The 19,651-nt window shown below is 35.7% G+C and overlaps 2 protein-coding genes across 2 annotated transcripts; both read left to right on the top strand.

Annotated features, from left to right (window-relative positions):
* Positions 1-2,248: 2,248 nt before the first annotated feature.
* Positions 2,249-3,955, top strand: LOC127424562 (HLA class II histocompatibility antigen, DP alpha 1 chain-like). The gene is made up of 4 exons (XM_051669916.1): positions 2,249-2,382; positions 2,798-3,046; positions 3,285-3,566; positions 3,825-3,955. Exons 1-4 carry the CDS (start codon positions 2,325-2,327, stop codon positions 3,944-3,946), a joined length of 711 nt encoding a protein of 236 aa, XP_051525876.1. The 5' UTR covers positions 2,249-2,324; the 3' UTR covers positions 3,947-3,955.
* A 1,793-nt stretch (positions 3,956-5,748) lies between these two features.
* Positions 5,749-9,337, top strand: LOC127424558 (H-2 class II histocompatibility antigen, E-S beta chain-like). Its single transcript, XM_051669910.1, has 5 exons — positions 5,749-5,891; positions 6,029-6,304; positions 7,771-8,052; positions 8,249-8,362; positions 8,465-9,337. The coding sequence occupies exons 1-5, from the start codon at positions 5,828-5,830 to the stop codon at positions 8,485-8,487; spliced, it is 759 nt and encodes a 252-aa protein (XP_051525870.1). The 5' UTR covers positions 5,749-5,827; the 3' UTR covers positions 8,488-9,337.
* The last annotated feature ends 10,314 nt before the right edge of the window (positions 9,338-19,651 follow it).

Below are 19,651 nucleotides of genomic sequence, written 5' to 3'. Positions count from 1 at the left end.
CATTATGCAACTACTGTAAGAATTCAGACTGTTATTGGCATTAATAAAATTAAATAAATAATTGAGTGAGCTAGCTAATTTGCTGTGCTCAAGTATGTATAGGTAAGTAACTTTACAGTAACTAATGTTGTCAGACAGCTAGCTGGCTTTATCAAACCTAAATAAAAATATTTCTAATATCTAGCTCTTTAACATTCACAAGAACATTGTTCCGTTACAATGTACATGTAGTTATATATACATTTATAATGTATTTCATTGAATAGTGTTAGTTAATTTCCCCCAAATAATGTAAAAGTTCAAACTACAGCTTAAACTTACCAGGTCACATTGTAAACTGTTCACAATTCAGCACAGAAGTCAGACATACTATGAACTTCACTGAACAGTGGATAATACCTGGTTTTGAATGAATATTACCTCATCAGGCCTTTGAAACGATGAGCGTTTGTTGAAACCTGCCAGGTGACAACAGTCCCACCTGTCTAGAACAGGTAGTGTTCAACAACTTGCTATAAATGTGAGGGTTTTAAAACACAGCTGACATTTGTTTCTGTTGTGAACTGAATGAACGCAAGCGATAATCTACCACGGGCATTGCCCATTGCTTTTCATTACAGGCAAACAAAGTCATTCAGCATGTTTTATTTGTGAATTAAAATGTGTGAATCTTCAAGAAAGATCAGGGGCTTGGGACAATACATTAGGGGCTTGATCCCCTTTAAAAAGTTTAAAAAGTCTAACATCTTACAAATTTTATGATTGGGTAAATATGGGTGAAGTAACAAAGGACATTTAAGCTTGATCCACATTGTATCCAAATGCATTTCCTTAAATTATTATAAATCACTACTAAACTAATCTATGGGGGGTAAACAATTAAAGGGATATTTCACCCAGAGATGAAAATTCTCTCATCATTTACTCACCCTCATGCCATCCCAGATGTGTATGACTTTCTTTCTTCTTTCTTCTGTTGAACACAAATGAAGATTTTTAGAAGAATATTTCAGCTGAGTTGGTCCTCACAATGCAAGTGAATGGTGATCAGAACTTTGAAGCTCCAAAAATCACATAAAGCAGCATAAAAGTAATGCATAAAAAAGTCATACACATCTGGGATGGCATGAGGGTGAATAAATGATGAGAGAATTTTATTTTTGGGTGAACTATCCCTTTATCTTTGTGAGGTTTTAAATTGATGATTTTATTTTGGGTTGTGTGTCAGAGCTCATTTCATGACCACTGGTGGGAAAAGCAATGGTAAAGAAAATGACAGAAATTTTAGATAAAATTTGATAAGGTTATAAAAAAAGTAAATGTTAACTTAATGTTATGATGTGAAAACGTATAAGAAAATATACAAATTAATTCAAAATACTTTGTAGACAGTACTCTAGATACTTCTAGAGAGTATTTTTTCCTCCGTCCCACTTTACCAAGTACTGCTTCAAATAATATGGGATTTGGTCAAAAGAGGGTCTTCAAAAGGGGGTCTTCCCAGTGTTGAATATTTCTTCATTTTTGCTTTTGACTAAGCTAGAAGACATCCTAAGCGTTCTTCACAGGTATAATGTTAGGTTATGTGGCATTTGGGTCATAATTCAAAGTGTCAAGAAAAGTACAATTTCCAAAAGTGTCCCACTTTGCCCATATTATATCAAAAACTAAAACTAAAATGAATTCTTGATCATTTTTATTTTATTTTAGTTCGTTTTGGAGTTATGAAAAAGTATTTTAGTTTAATTTCAGATTTTATTTTTATTTTAGTTAACAAAAATGATTTTAGTTATTTTTTGTTTTATTTTTCGTTAGATATAATGACACTGCCACTAGGTGGCTCTAACACTAAACTATATTCATCAGTACTGAAACATGCTTTATGTTTTTGAAAGAAATTGATGCTTCTCTGTAAGTATCAATTTCTTTTTATGGCATTTTATTTGAAATAAATAAGACAGTGTAAAAGGTGTTCATTATGTCAATTAAAAGGCAATATTGAATATGATAAGATTTTTGAATAGAGTTTTTTATTTTTGTCCTAATTTTTTAGTCTGTAGTCTTGATTTTGTAGTTTTAGAAATATGTTACATGTTTCTGAAATAAGTTTAAGAAAATGTTTTTCTGCTATTGGAAAATCTGCTTGCCAATCTAAGTGTGAAACGGGACAAAAGTTACTAAGATACAGGAGTGTCAGAGTGAGGGGTAAATTCTGATTGGTTGAGATGATTATGAGGCTGTTCAACAGGTTACAAGTAAAGTTATAGACTTGTGTCACTGTTCACTTCACTCACTTTAGTTTGTTTCACAGAGCATTGAGAAAGATGGAGCTGTATGTCCTCATTCTCACATTTACTGTGCTTGTTTCTTCTGAGGTCAATGGTAAGTGAAGATTTACTGTTTTACCAGTGAATGACCTTATAAACACTATGCAAGAAATGTTAAAAAATGAATTTTGTTTGATCTTTAAATGAAATGTATAAATGACTGTAAATATTTATAATTAATCATGACACAGTTTTCATTCCTGACTGTCTAGAGGGTTTGACATTTATATCACAATGTAAATATTGGGTAATCATTCAGTAAATAATAACAATCATCATAAGTTGGTTATAAGTAGACCCACTGAACATTTCATAATATGTTATATAAATTGTTACATAAATAATGTTTAAATGGTTTGAAATTATAGTAAAATGTAAAACATTGTAATATCACTGATATGCAGTAAATCTTTTATTCTGTTGTTCTTTTCACAATGATGAACTGTATATTGGTAATTCTTTTGTTTCAGTTGTACATGAAGATTTTGAGCTAATTGTAGTCTCTAACACTCCTCAGCAAGAGGATATGATTGGATTTGATGGAGAGGAGATTGTCCATTCAGACTTTGCTAGAAAACAAGAAGTATATTCATTGCCAGACTTTTCAGATCCCATGCAGGCTCCTGGATTTTATGAGCAGTCTGTTACTAACCAACAAATTCTAAAAGGAAACTTAGACATCTGCATTAAAGCTTACAAAAATCCACCACAGCAAATGGGTAAGGCATGAATTGAATGGAGCTCTGTTTGAATATTTAAAGATTTATTTCTGTTTCACTTTACTCTGTGTGATAGCTGTTGCAATGTAGCCACCATTGTCATCAAAATATGGTTATTCAAAGGAATGTGGCCTTGACATTTATTTTATTTTTTTCTGTATGTATGAAAAAACATGTAATGGAGAAGTTTAGTTGTACTGATACAGAATAGCACTGCAGCATCTCTCTGTGTTCATAGACCCCCCCCAGACTTCCATCTATGCTGAAAATGATGTTGTGCTGCGTGTGGAGAACAACCTCATCTGTCATGTGACTGGATTCTACCCTCCCTACCTCAATATCTCATGGACTAAGAACAATGAGATTGTAACAGAGGCCAGTCTGAGTCAGTATCGCCCAAATAAAGATGGCACATACAACATCTTCTCCACTTTGACGATGACTCCTATGGAAGGAGACATTTACAGCTGCACTGTGAATCACATGTCCCTCAAGGATCAACCTCAGACCAAAACATGGGGTGAGTGTGCAGTTTCATATAGATTAAATGCACTTCTTTTTCCATTTGTTTTCTGTAGACAGTTTTGATGTGTTCAAACAACAGCAATCATTTCTTGAAACAAATCAGAGCAGTGTTACAAAAGCATCAGTCACTCTAAAGACACCAGGAATTAAGGATACATTACAATAAAATCTTACACATTCCTGTTAAAATGCATCTGGTCAGCTGTTATCACATTCATGCATCTAAAGTATTCTGTGTTTATTTGTTTCCCAGAAGTTGACGTTGCTCTTCCCAGTGTTGGTCCAGCGGTTTTCTGTGGAGTGGGTCTGACTCTTGGGCTGCTGGGAGTCGCTGTTGGGACTTTCTTTCTCATTAAAGGAAACAACTGCAACTGAAAACCCCCATATGAACGCTTTAAAAAGACATTGAGATTACACTGTAAATCATTCTGTAAACAAAGACTGTTTAAATTGGCAACAGTGCGTTATCCTGCGCTTCATTTTGTTTTTTAATTCTCAATTTTTCAGATGACAGACAACATTCTAGATGTTAAAGATACAAATAAAAGCATAAACCTGAATGTACCGGCATTAATATTACTCCATAGTACTAGAAATGTTGCAGTGAACCATTATACTGTATGTGCTTTCTATGTAACTCCATACATGCTTACATCCACTGTGTCACTAATATATCCAAGTTGCAATTTGTCATAAGTAATTTTTCAAGATTAGACTTTACATTTTTTAATAATCTGAGTTTTTCTGTCTTATTCATTGCTGCATGATCTTTGAAATGTCATTACACACAAGCACCCTCTTTTTCTCACAAAATTATTGTATTACAATTTTGTTATGCTTGAAAATAAGGTAGAATAAGAACATTGAAATTATCCTGTCATTATTGTAATATATTAAAATTGTATTCGTTTTTCCATTGTCTTACATATTGTGTGACATTGATTACAAATAAATATTTAACTCTGTTGTAAATTCACTAATAAATTGGTTTGTATTGAATTATATATACAACTGTCCTATTTCAAAATAGTTTCAAAGCCTTATCAGATGGCACTGAACAAAGTGAATGACTCACAAACAGAGAAAGATGTGTTAAAGGATAAAAGAAAGACAGACAAAAGCAATAAAGTATTGCAGAACAACTGAATATTTTATAGCGGTGATTTAACATCTGAGTTCCTGTTCAAATGATAATTAAAAACTGCTGTTAAAGCAACAATGAAAGAGAAGGTCATTTGCAGGCATGTAATGATCCTTTCATATCAAGAAAATAGCATTGACAACATGATCATGCAGTCACAGCCTTAAAACCATCAGTATTAGAAAGTAACAGGGTCACATATAACATTTTTAGGATATCGCTTTATTTTATAGAAATAAAATTAGTCCTTGTCATTTATGTTTTAAACAGCATAAAACACAAAACTACAACATATCAATGCGATTTAATTTGAAAATAGATTTTGTGACATTTTTAGAGCAAAATTTGATAATGTGAATAAATTGCATCTGTATATAACAGATTTGTATTTGTACATATATATATATATATATATATATAGTCTTATTATGTATTTCTATATGTACTTTATTTTCTATTCACTTTTTATTTTTATTCTATTGTATATTATTATCTCTGTATTGTTGTTGTATTGTTTGTGCCCTGGAAGCTTCTGTCACCAAGACAAATTCCTTGTATGTGTAAGCAATAAAGCTGATTCTGTTCTGTTTATTATTATTATTATTATTATTATTATTATTATAAGTAATTTAAGAGGAAACTTCTTATATTTCCACCAAAATTAAAGCATGTAATTGAAACTAAATGCTTGGATGTAAATAATCAAGATTGTGTAGCTTGTGCTCTCAAAAATATATTCTAAGAAAGAAAGTTTAAATCTGCTGCATGCAATCTTGTTTTTTAAAAGCAACCAAATTTAAAACATGTTTTAAAAAGGTAATGTAGTTTGTCCAATATGAGGGAATTTATGAGCTATCTAAATTGGAATGTACAGAATAAATAAAAATATATAAATTAAATAAAAAAAAAATAAAAAACACAGTCCATTATTTAAATTGGACAACCATTCAAACTGATCATTGGACAGTGATTTTGTCAAATGAAAGCAGTATTCTGCCTAGTAACAGATGACGCTTGTGTTTGCAGTGTCTGATTGGTCAGTTATGTTGAACGTTCATCTCATTAAGTAAGTGTTATCAGCGTCTACTTCAGTTGAGAGTTCAGAGTGAGAGAAGATGTTAAAGTCAAATCTCTTGTGTTTTCTTCTTATATTGATGCTCTCTGTTTTTACTGGAGGAGGTGAGTACTTAGATATGACACATTCACTATTAGTATAATGATTATTATTTATAGTAGTATGAATAATCCATCACAAACATTGTATTGTTGATATAAACGCATCTGACACATCCGTCATTTTGTTCATTATATTTCAGAGGATGCGTATTTCGGAGGTTCGTTGGGCAGATGCATCTACAGCACCCGTGATTACAGTGACATGGTGTACATCAGTGCTTATTTATTCAATAAAGATAAGTACACAGAGTTCAACAGCACTGTGGGGAAGTTTGTGGGGTATACTGATTATGGAGTGAGAAATGCAGAATACTGGAATAATAATCCCGACTTCATGCAGCAAATGAGAGCTGAGGTGGACAGATTCTGCAGACATAATGCTCAAATCTTTGACTCATCTGTCCGTGATAAAACTGGTGAGTAACTCAACACTCTCAACTGAAACTGTGACAGAAATATATCATAACCTCATAATTACTACAGAATAACATTTAAATGTGTACTCAGTATTTATATCACGAACATTTTACACGAAAGAAGTGAAAGTTTATGATAAAAACATGTTTAAAATGAAACACGAAACAGATCTGCAGTCACAGCATGATGTAAGTGAGGATACAGGGGGAGAATACATTTAGAAATAAAAGTGTTATTTATGTGTTTTTGTGCGAGAATAGTTAGTGTTTGATGTTTAATATTATTTAGAGATTCAGAAGAGTTTGTAATGGTGTGGTGAAGATTGAAGCCTGAACAGTGAGAGGAGAACAAATGCTAAATGTCTAAACTTGTTAATAAGTGTGTTAAAATTACTAGTTTAATGATATCTTGATTACAAAGTAAAATCAGTATTTCTCAGTGTTGTGTATTTTGAAATTGTTTGACCGTGATTCATGTCAACATTATGCGCTTATATCAAAATCACTGCTGTGAATAAATAGTTTACTGAAATAATTTTATGAACTGATGAAGTTCAACATTATATTAGGAAAAATGAACATGATAAAATATGCAGCAAGTAACAGTAACAAGTCCAAAAGGTGTGGCATTCACTCCAGCTCCAATTTACTTGAATTCCTTTAGTTCATATAACTGAATTATGGCTTGTTAGAACAGCTCAACACTTACATGAATCCTCTTGACCCTGCTTTTTAAATTCCAACAATTTATTTATTTCACTCTCACTAGTTGAGTGACTGAAAGATTTATTCTGCATGAGGCAGGTTACTTTAGAAACCAGCTAATCGTAATGATACAGTGAAGTCATGATTGAGATCAAAACAGAATTCAAATGTACAGGCACATAATTTCTGTCTCAACACTCTTCACAGATGATGAGATCACAGAACTGTGACATGTATACCCATAATGCACTGATACACTCACAACTAATGGCTCTTTGCTCACACTTAACATTAAACACATGCTGGGACTCTACAATATTAAAATAATATGCCTGTTATGGATATGAGAATATAAATATGAATAATATTCTAATTATCAAACCTCTCTGTGTCATTGGGTGTATTCACTCACAGAATAAATCAATCATGTCTTTGCTGCAAATAGGACGTTTCAACAATGGCATTGATAACCAAAAGCCTTTGCTTTATAGGTGTCATTCTAAGATCAGTCATATCAGCCAGTACAACATAAACTATAAATTACTGTGTGCAACTTTAGTATTATTATGACACCCAGGTCAGAACTTGTGCAAAAAATAACCAAACCGGATTAATTCTTCCAGATTGATTTATTTTATGTTTGCACTAGCAAATTAATAGAAATCTCTTTTCCACAGACCAAAAATTTTGTAACATTGTTACATATGATGACAAAAAAAGTATTGTAGAGGGTGTAATTAAGACATCTCTTCTTGTTTCAGTGAAACCAACTGTTAAGATCACTTCAGTAAAGCAGCCTCACGGCGGACATCAAGCCATGTTGATGTGCAGCGCGTTCCGCTTCTACCCACAAAGAATCACAGTGTCCTGGCTGAAAGACGGTAAACCTGTGACCTCTGATGTGACCTCAACTGAGGAGTTGGCTAATGGGGACTGGTACTATCAGATCCACTCGCACCTGGAATACACCCCTAAATCTGGAGAGAAGATCTCCTGTATGGTGGATCACGCCAGCTTCAATAAACCCATGATTGTTGACTGGGGTAAGAGAAAAAAAAACTTAACTCACTGCCACATAAGACATTTCTTTGTTTTGCATTTCATATTTTGACATACAAGCAGAAGAACAAGTAGAAAATAATAGAAAATATGTAAATGGTCCTGTTGTTGCACTCAGACATGCTCAATATTTTACACAGTTGATACTGTAATAACAGAATGATGTTTGCACACATACAGATCCCTCTCTCCCCGAGTCTGAGAGAAATAAGATTGTTATCGGGGCCTCTGGACTGGTGCTGGGAATCGTCATAGCAGCTGCTGGACTCATTTACTACAAGAAGAAATCAAAAGGTCAGTTTATACAAGAATAATCAGAGTGATATTGATCCGTGTATGTCAAACATGTATTTGTTTCCTGTATTTGTTATTGACACTTACTTTTTATTTTAACAGGGAGGATCCTGGTACCACATTAATGATGCTAGGTTTAATGAAACATTTTGAAAAAACAGTTAAATTTTTCTCATCTGTCTGTAACAAATATTTACATGTGCTCTTTGTTTTTAAGAATTATGTAAAACAATCATAAATAATGAAATACTGAATTCTCAAACTCAGCCACATGATTGTTAATTTGCACATCCTCAAACTGTTTAAATGGGAATTAAGCTTGGATCATTGATGGAGAAGCGTCAGTCTTAATGACAACTTTAATACACAATCACCTTTTAACTGTTTTTTGTTTTTTTTCTCCTGTTTTTTTTTTTTTTATTTTATTTTTTTTTTTACAATGAAAACACAATGGGAATGCAAAAACAGCATGAGTTCTGATACATGTGTTTAACTCACATTTTGGAATCTTTATGTAATTGGTATTGATGTTCTTAAAAACTATTATAAAGAAAACAAACTTCTGATTATGTAAATAATGTGTGAAATATGTTTGTAGATTATTGCTCTTGCTTCATTTCCAGGATTTCCTGATTAATTTACTCAGAAGCAAAATAGATTGATAATGCTTAGTATGGTATCATTTGAAAAACATGAATATATGTATTCTGAAGACAGATTAGAAGAGGTAAATGCCTGCAAACTAATAGGCCTTTTGTTTAATATAAAAAAAATCCTATTTTTATATATCAAGACATGGGTCTATCAAATTTCTATTGATGTTACTGTAATGACCCCAACAGGGCTCTTTAATTTAGCATTTTTCTTCCTTATTATCCTAGCAATTATGCTTGCATAATAATTGATGCTTCAACAACAACAATTGTTGTTTCTTATGTAAACTTAAGCTTCAAATAAATATTTCTAAGCTTCACAGTTAAAGTGTGTGGTGATTTATGGATGTGGTGAAAAGGGGAAAAATATCTCAGTACTCTATTATGTATTCTACAACATGTAGGTCTGGTCATCTAAATTGATTGGCCAAGTGGCGTTCTAATAGGGATATTTACAGTTTGTATCACTCTGTTTGTCTGCGTTTGCTGTGGTCCAAACCAGAGTTTGTGAGTGGTGAAGAGTGGATGTGAAGAGCTGTGACTTTGCTTGGAGTAAGGAATAGTTTATTTTATTTAATTTTTTATGTCTTGCTCAAGATTGCTTGGTTTCTCTCACTAGTAAGCAATGGAGCGAGAAAACCTAGAGCTGAGTGATAACAGAGCTATTTGTGAGGTAACCACTCCACTCATTTACTTTTGCAGTCGGTGCGTTGCTTGGCGACATGAAAAGCTTAGTCTTTCACTAAACATACTTTTTCCTATGCAATAACAGTACCACTTATCTGGAAATGAATAGTAGTCTATGTTCTGATCGTGTTTCAGTGATTAGAAATATTATATAGATTCTCTTTGTCCTTTGTCTCCCATTCCTGTCCTGATTGTTAACACTCTTGTTTTGTCAATTAGTGTGTGGGTGTGTCTCGATCAGCTCTCTATTTCATTGGTAAGTACACTGCCCAGGGAGACATTTTTATGGTTGTCCCATTGTCAATTTTTAGAGTGCACTGAAATTTTCACTACTAAGTAATTTCCAAAGAATGCGTTACTAAAAACCTTTGGCTGCTTATTTTATTCACTTACGGGAAGTATCTTCAAGTCTTTTTTTTTTTTTTCCTCTCCATACAATGAAAGTGAATAGTGCCTGAGGCTGTCATTCTGCAAAACATCTCCTCTGAAGAAAGTAAGTCATACTGTTAGGAACAACTTGAGGGTGAGTTTTCATTTTTGGGTGAATGATTCCTTTAAGCCTCCACAAGTTACAAATGATGGAGGGAAGATATTTCTAATGGCAGAAGGATTTTCTCTGAATCACTGCCTCCTGTGGATGAAACTCATCCTCAGGACTGAGCTGGCTTTCCAAGTCAGTCTCTTGATCGTGTTAGCATCACTGCCCTGATGGCAATGCCCCAGCACACAACAAAATATTTGCTGGAGCCACCACTGTCTCTAGAGGAGATTTATAGGTTGGCACTACTTGAATGTCCATACCCTTGTAAAAGTATTAAAAAATAGATATGGGAAACAAGTAATTCAGTTCAGCGTAACCACACAGCCAAGGCTTTTTTCATACCATGTCATATAATAAAGTTGTTTGACGGGCAATATGTCTTGAATTTGCAAAAGAAACAATATGCTGATATACACACGTTTATTTGTGTTGCTCGACATGTTCGCAATCTGCCATATTGCTGGTGCGGATTAATAGTATAGTTACCTTGGGCTTGGCATTACACTTAGCAGCAAGCGGGGCAGACAAATTTCTGCGCACGTGTATCCTTTTGGGCTTGTTGCAGTTCCATATTTGACCACAGATTTCCAATGGAAAAAAATAGTGGCACTGTTTAGTTATGGTGGGCTGCAGATTCTCTGCCCCACATGCTTGTTGCTATCATATCAAGAGGTTTCGGCTGTATGATGACATTGAAAATTTTACAAGACCTGCTTTTAAATACATGTGTCTGCATTGTGAACATATTTACGTGTTGATACATTACATTATTTGCGGTTTCTAGAATGGATCTATGTTCTCAAGTGGTTTCATATTTTGGTGGGGTACTGCCCCACCTGCCCATGTACATGAGCCGCGGCTGCTCCATAAAAGTAGATACATGTTCACTGCTTCGGGCAGTAACTTGGTTAGCTGAAAAAAATGAACTTGGGATAAATCTGGGATATCTGCTGGAATAGCCTGCCAGCAATTTGGTTTGAGAGCTTTAATATGTTACTCTCTTATGTTTAATTTCCTCTTTATTTATGCCAAGAATCACAGTTTAATCCAGTAACTCATCGAGCTAGCCAGATAAGCCACGGTTGTGAGGGTGCCACTGCAGGTAACAGAGCAGAACAAACTTTGTCCAAGAAAGACCTTTTAAAAGACCATTTTTATTTATAAATTACATCTGACTATGAAATATAAATGCAAATTATATTTAAGTTTTTTAGTAGTTTGTTGTTTGTTGAAATACATTTATACCATAGTCCAATTTGGGTCCAAAGATTGTCAAATTTTTATGACACTTTAAATCTAACACTTAACGTTTCAAATCGGTATCAAAAATATGTTTTTTCATGTTACATTTTTTATTTTTATTTTTTACGTAAGGCCTTTGTAAAAACCTTGGTTTCAGATTGTTGATTTTTCAATGACCAACTTCAGTCTTCCTAGAAACTGATGACAAAGTAAAATCACCTTACTCTCATTGGCTAGTTGTTGAAGTCATTCAATTGCACAGGGAAATTCTCCAAACTGGCTTGTGTTTCTGTAATATTTATGTAATATGCTGCTGGTGGTCTAATGGAGTGGGGGATATTTTCTTTCACCATTAAAAGCAGTGAAAAAGTAAAGAAGAGTGAAGATGCCTTTAGTTTAGATTTTGAATAATGTTTTATACAAATATTTATAAAGGCAATCACATATGTAAAATAGATTTTAAATCACTTTTAAATGGGTAATGTCATAGGTTTTTTTTTTTTTTTTTAATTAATTTTTTTTCCCCCTGCTGTCCACTTATGTTAGCAAAAAATTTTTGTGTGTGTTACAAAAGTTTAGTTTTTTGTTTTTTGCATTCTCTAAAACTCGTAATTAAACAGTCTATTATTTTTCCTTGTATGCCCCATGACATGTAAAGTAAGCAACAGCGCTATCAACACCCCCTCGTGCCACCAAAACAGCGCCAACATTCTGAGATGCTATTCTTCTCACCACAATTGTACAGAGTGGTTATCTGAGTTACCATAGACTTTGTCAGTTCGAACCAGTCTGGCCATTCTCTATTGACCTCTCTCATCAACAAGGCATTTCCATCCACAGAACTGCTGCTCACTGGATGTTTTTTGTTTTTGGCACCATTCGGAGTAAATTCTAGAGACTGTTGTGTGTGAAAATCCCAGGAGATCAGCAGTTACAGAAATACTCAAACCAGCCCGTCTGGCACCAACAATCATCCATGTGATTATCAAATCAGCCAATCGTGTGGCAGCAGTGCATAAAATCATGCAGATACGGGTCAGGAGCTTCAGTTAATGTTCACATCAGTCATCAGAATGGGGAAAAAATTTGATCTCAGTGATTTGGACTGTGGCATGATTGTTGGTGTATATATATATATACTACCGGTCAAAAGTTTTGAAACACTTGACTGAAATGTTTCTCATGATCTTAAAAATCTTTTGAGCTGAAGGCGTATCCTTAAATGTTTTGTAGACAAAAATATAATTGTGCCACCATATACATTTATTTCATTATAAAACTAAAATTTAATAATAAAAAAAAAGTTTTTGAAATTGATGATTTGGACCAAATAATAAAGAAAAGCAGCCAATAAGTGCCCAACATAGATGGGAACTCCTTTAATACTGTTTAAAAAGCATCCCAGGGTGATACCTCAAGAAATTGGTTGAGAAAATGTCAAGAGTACATTTCTGTAAATTCTAGGCAAAGGGTGACTACTTTGAAGATGCTAAAATATAACACAGTTTTGATTTATTTTGTATTTTGTTTAGTCAAAACATAATTCCCATTGTTCCATTTATGTTATTCCATAGTTTTGATGACTTTACTATTATTCTAAAATGTGGAAATACAAAATATAAGTAACTGTATTCCACTACAGTTACAATTTAAATCATTGGTAATTAGAATACAGTTACATTCAAAAAGTATTTTGATTACTGAAGAGGTTACTTTGCATTTTATTGTCATTTTTTCATTTAATATTTAGTCCTTTCAGATGGAAAACATTTATACGTGTAAATGATGCGATCCAAAGTGCATTTGAACAGCAGTGAAACACTTTCCTATGTTACATTCATACGAGCAGACAGAGAAGTAAGTCTGAAGTAAGTTTGGAGCAGAAGAAATAAAAATAAACCTTGTGTAAACTGTCAGCTTTACGCTAAGCTAAAATGGTATTACTAGCCATTTTACATGCTGTTACCAGACACAATCATATTTTTTAATTCAAGAAAATTCACGTTAGATAATAATTTTTTTCTAGTAAGATCTTTGATATTAGGGCAAAAATCGTATTCTTGATAATAATTTTTGTATTGTTTTCCTGTAAAAATGTCTAAAAATCCTTAAAACAAGATCAATTAGATTTATCTTGTTTTAGAAACAACACTGCATAAGATATTTAGGTTTTCAGAGAATGTATTTTTAACATGTGTATTTTGTCTTACTGTACTGACAGAGTTTTTATAGTCAAAACAAGTGAAAAAATCTACCAGTGCTGCAGAAGTAATCCAAAGTATTTAGAATACGTTACTGACATTGAGTAATCTAACGAAATACGTTACAAATGACATTTTACAGCATGTAATCTGTAATCTGTAGTGGAATTCATTCCAAAAGTAACCCTCCCAACCCTATATATGTATATATATATATATATATATATATATATATATATATATATATATATATATATATATATATATATTTAGATAAAAGCACATGGATGTATTATATACATTTTTAGAATATACTGTATGAAAGTGTGGCGATTAGTATTGTGAATTGTGAAAGTACAGTGATACTTTCCTGTACATAAGAATGCTAAAAGGGCCTAGGGTCCACTAATTAACTGAAAATTACTGTGTGTTACAATTCACTGTGTTTTGCCTCTGTCATCTGTTCCCCCTCCCCCGGACTACACTTCCCATAATCCTCTGCTCTGATCACTTCCAGCTGTTCCCCATTGTTTCTCACCTGTGTTTCATTTACCTCGTTATCCTTGTGTATATATTGCCCTGATGTCTGTTTTACCTTTGTCAATTGTTAAGTGTTTGTTACCTGTTCATGCTCCGGTTTCTATCCCGTTTGTTTACTTTTGTTTTGCATCCTGTTTAGTATTTTGTTTTATCTTCATTAAAGTAGCTGCTCTTAAATCCTGCTCTCATCATCTCCCTCAATCTTTATCTAGCGGCTTACTTTATTCAGTTGAGTCAAGCGAATTTACCCGTCAGAGAATATTCACATCTTTTTAGCACCGCTGCTAGATACACGGGATTTGCTGATTCCCACCTGAAATCCCTGTATCAAATCAGACTCATCGCACACCAGTGGAGGGAGTTGCCGGCAACAGGAGACTATACATGGGAGGAATACGAGAGTTTAACTCTAGAAACTCTCGAGTCAGAGGATCCTCCTCTCTCTACCCTGAACACGGTTTCCAAGCCTCCCACACCTGAGTCTACTCCACGCCATGTCACAGCCATGCCTGAGTCTGCTCCACACCATGTCACAGCCCAGCCTTCTGCTACTCCTTGCTCCAAGCCTTCCGCGGCCTCTGTCTCGAAGCCCTTCACGGCCCCGGTCTCCGAGTTGAATTATCCGCCACTGATGTCTGTGTGTAGGGCCACGAAGACCCATCCTCACAAATTGTCTATGCCCACGCCTGCCACAGCCAACGAGTCAATGCCTACGCCTGCCACGGCCAGCGAGCTGGAAGCTTCGTCCGTCCCAGAGCCTGCGTTGCCAGCCTCGTCTGTCCCAGAGCCTGCGTTGCCAGCCTCGTCTGTCCCAGAGCCTGCGTTGCCAGCCTCGTCCATCGAGAGCCTGCGCTGCCAACTTCAGCCTCCCGGAGGAGGAGGAGAAGAAAAACTTCTGTTCCTAAGTCTCTGCCCATGCCCACGACCACAGAGGTCGTTTCCGAGTCTCTGCCCAAGTACATGACCACGGAGGTCATTTCCGAGTCTCTGCCCATGCCCACGACCACGGAGGTCGTTTCCAAGTCTCTGCCCATGTTCGCGACCACGGAGGTTGTTTCCGAGTCTCTGCCCATGTTCACGACCACAGAGGTCGTCTCCAAGTCTCTGCCCAAGTACATGACCACGGAGGTCGTTTCCAAGTCTCTGCCCATGTTCATGACCACAGAGGTCATTCCCGAGTCTCTGTCTACGCCCATGACCACAGACGTCGCTCCCAAGACTCTGCTCATATTCGCGACCACGGAGGTCATTTCACAGTCATCCAGGACTCTTTGTCTTGAGCCTCCCATGGCTCTGCCCCTCAAGCTTCCCACAGCCCCACCCCTCGAGCCTTCCATGGCTCCGCCCTCAGAGACTTCCACGGCTCCAGTCTCTAGTCTGTGGTCACCACTCAGGCCTCTTGACCCTGTTTCAGCTCTGTGGCCGTCAACCAGGCCTCCTGATCCAGTCCCTACCTTGAGGTGGTCTCCCTGGTCTCATGGCCATCCGCCTGATCTTCTCTGGTCTCCTGGATCTCCTGGCCGTCTGCCTGATCTGCTCTGGTCTCCTGGGTCTCCTGGCCATCCACCTGATCTGCTCTGGCTCACTTGGTTCCCTGGTCGTCTACCTGATCTGCCATGGTTCCCTTGGTCCCCTGGTCATTCGCCTGATCTGCCATGGTTCCCTTGGTCCCCTGGTCATCCGCCTGATCTGCCCTGGTTTCCTTGGTTCCCTGGTCGCCTGCCTGATCTGCCCTGGCTTCCTTGGTCCCCTGGTTATCTGCCTGGTCTGCCCTGGTTTCCTTGGTCCCCTGGTCATCTGCCTGACCTGCCCTGGATCCTTAGTCCCATGGTCGTCTGCCTGATCTGATCTGGTCTCCTGGGTCCTTTGACGACCAGCTTGTTCTGCTCTGGACTCTTTGTTCTCCGGCTCCATCTTGGCCCTGCCTCCCCTTCCTGCCCTCCTTGGGCATCAGGAGCCGACCATTAAGGAGGGGGGGTTATGTTATGATTCACTGTTGTCTGCCCTGTGTTTTGCCTCTGTCATCTGTCCCCCCCCCCCCGGACTACGCTTCTCATAATCCCCTGCTCTGATCACTTCCAGCTGTTCCCCATTGTTTTTCACCTGTGTTTCATTTACCTCGTTATCCTTGTGTATATATTGCCCTGATGTCTGTTTTACATTTGTCAGTTGCTAAGTGTTTGTCGCCTGTTCATGGTCTGGTTTCCGTCCCATTTTTTTACTTTTGTTTTGCATCCTGTTTAGTATTTTGTTTTATCTTCATTAAAGTAGCTGCTCTTAGATCCTGCTCTCGTCATCTCCCTCAATCCGTAACACTGTGATTTATGAAACTCATAATGCAATCAAAAATCATCTCAGAATAGCTTTTTAACATTTAAGGTTTGGGAACAAAATAACATCTGATTGAACGATTCCATTTTACAATATGTGATGGTTTCCATACCTTTTAATAACAAAAGAGCATGAAACTAATAATAAAAAAAGGCTTTTTACAGAAGCAAATACTTTAATTTTTTTAAGGAACTTTCTTTACTTCATATTCTTTGTGGTCCTGAGGATCAGGTAGGTCCACTCATCAAACAGCAAACAAACTGACTTTTCCCACTGAATGCTGACAATGAACTCTTCATAATCGTTCAGATTCAGAGACTTGTCATGTGACAAGCAAAACCACAACCATAAACTGGTTTAATATGAACCATTTTTCAAAACCGTCCAATTACAGGAGAGACATTTTGTTACATAATTAGTCTCTAAGGAGTTTGACATTTAAATATTTTTTAAAGGAATCTAAATAATAAGCAATTTTAAAAAACAGACTCCTGATTTTGTTGAGAAAAGGTAATAATGTAAAGTCTAAAAAAAGGCAACTTGTATAATAAGATACTACACTACATCATAACTTTATTAAACACTAAATCCACAGTCTCTGCACTTCTCTAGAGGGAGTTTCATATTACATCATAATTTTAATGACATAATCCAGTTTTAGGACAAATAAAAACCTGAATAACAATCTTTCAAGGTGAATTGGTTGGTCTTTACTCATAATATCCAACTCTATGCACTTCAGCTTGAATCTTGTCTGCAAAGTATGTGAACACCACTATCAGCAATGTCACTATGCCCATTTTACTGGCACAAAGACATTTGGAGCTTGTTGACTTGGTAGAGTTATTATGTGACACTATTAAAAGTAAATAAAAAATAAAATATAAGAAAATGAACTTTTTTTGAGGACAAACTAACAAACTTTTCCACAGGAAATCAATATCAATCCATAGTTTAATATCAACCTTATTACCTTATATCAACCTTAATATCATGTGAAACTTCAGCTAAAAACCAGTTTGGCAAAGTTTCCTCTGACCCTGATACACTGAGCCAAATGAGAGGAGGGAAATATTTCAATATCATCAGTTTCTAGGTAGATTGAAGTTGGTGAAGACTGGAAGTAATTTTTTTTTTTTGTTTGTTTGTTTTTTTTTTTTTTCATCAAAAGAAAGTGCATTCATGGAAAAATGGTCATAAGCATCAGTGACTAATAGGTCAAAGGTGACAAACATTATTAATGATATCTATTAATAGTGCAGATATGTGCCAATATTTCAGACCCTTCAAATAAATCCTTATTTTGATTTTGCAGGCTTTGCAAAGAGGCTGATATTGAATGATGAGGGAGATAAAATTGTATTGAACACGAGAGCAAACCCACAGCCGGTGTGTCAGCACTATTGGATAGCAAATGCTGTCGGATGACAACTGTGGCTTAGGAGATGGGGACTTCTCCAAGGGGACGTATATTGGTAAAATTGGTAACTGAGATATAAATGCAACCCCTGCAATCTCTAGAAAATTATTTAAAATGCCCTATCCTGTTATCATAATCAAATGTAATTGGACCATTCAGTTCATTGCTGCCAGAGCTGAGAAAATGAACATGTATCATGTGACCACGCACTTAAATGTTTGCTTCAGCAGTGGTCTGGATGCACTAATAAAGTAGCAGCCTGCAACTGTTAACTCAAACATCTATTTCTACTTGATCTACCATATTTAAAATACTTTGATTTGTATAACCTAATTTGTCATAGTTTGTTGTTTGTGTAAATACATTTATACCATAGCCTAATTTGGGATCAAATATTGTCTAATATTTACGATACTTTAAATCTAACACTTAACATTTCATTTCAGTATCAAAAATATTTTTTTTTTATGTAAGGCCTTTGTAAAAACCTTGGTTTCAGATTGTTGATTTTTCAATGACCAACTTCAGTCTTCCTAGAAACTGATGACAAAGTAAAATCACCTTACTCTCATTGGCTAGTTGTTGAAGTCATTCAATTGCACAGGGAAATTCTCCAAACTGGCTTGTGTTTCTGTAATATTTATGTAATATGCTGCTGGTGGTCTAATGGAGTGGGGGATATTTTCTTTCACCATTAAAAGCAGTGAAAAAGTAAAGAAGAGTGAAGATGCCTTTAGTTTTAGATTTTGAATTTTCTTTATACAAATATCTATTAGGGCAATCACATATGTAAAATAGATTTTAAATCACTTAAAATCATTTAAATCACTTTTGTCCCTGCTGTCCATTTAGTTTTGCATTCTCAAACTCATAATTAAACAGTTTGTCTTTTCCTTGTATGCCCCCATGACATGTAAAGTAAGCAACAGTGCTATCAACACTACTACTAATATATATATATATATATATATATATATATATATATATATATATATATATATATATATATATGTGTGTGTGTGTGTGTGTGTGTGTGTGTGTGTGTGTGTGTGTGTACACTATATGGCCAAAAGTTTGTGGACACCATATGTGCTTGACGAACCTTCAATTTCAAAACCAAAGGCATCAGTTTCCCCCTTTGGTGCAATAACAACTTCCTCTCTTCTGGGAAGGCTTTCCACTATACTGTATGTAGTAACATGGCTGCAGGGATTTGCTCCCATTCAGACACAAGTGCATCACTGAGGTCCGGCACTGATGTTGGGCGATGGGGCCTGACTTACAGTTGGCATTCCAATTCACCCCAAAGGTGTTCAGTGGGGATCAGGTCTGGGCTTTGTGCAGGCCAGTCAGTTTCTTCCACATCAGACACAGTAAACCATTTCTTTATGGACTTTGCTTTGAGCACAGGGACATTTTCATGCTGAAATAGAAAAGGGCTCTACCCAAACTGTTGCCATAAAGTTGGAAGCACCGAATGCCCTAGAATGCCATTGTTTGGAGTAGAATTATGATTTATCTTCACTGGTATTAACGGAGTAACCAAACTCTTTAATTAGAAGGGGGTGTCCATAAACTTTGGCCATATAGTGTGTATATATATAGATAGATAGATAGATAGATAGATAGATAGATAGATAGATAGATAAAAGCACATGTATGTATTGTATACAT

Source organism: Myxocyprinus asiaticus, chromosome 33, assembly GCF_019703515.2.
Source record: "Myxocyprinus asiaticus isolate MX2 ecotype Aquarium Trade chromosome 33, UBuf_Myxa_2, whole genome shotgun sequence".
NCBI classification, from domain to species: domain Eukaryota; kingdom Metazoa; phylum Chordata; class Actinopteri; order Cypriniformes; family Catostomidae; genus Myxocyprinus; species Myxocyprinus asiaticus.
Note: the sequence above shows the minus strand (reverse complement) of the source record. Positions and strands in the feature narration are given on the sequence as shown.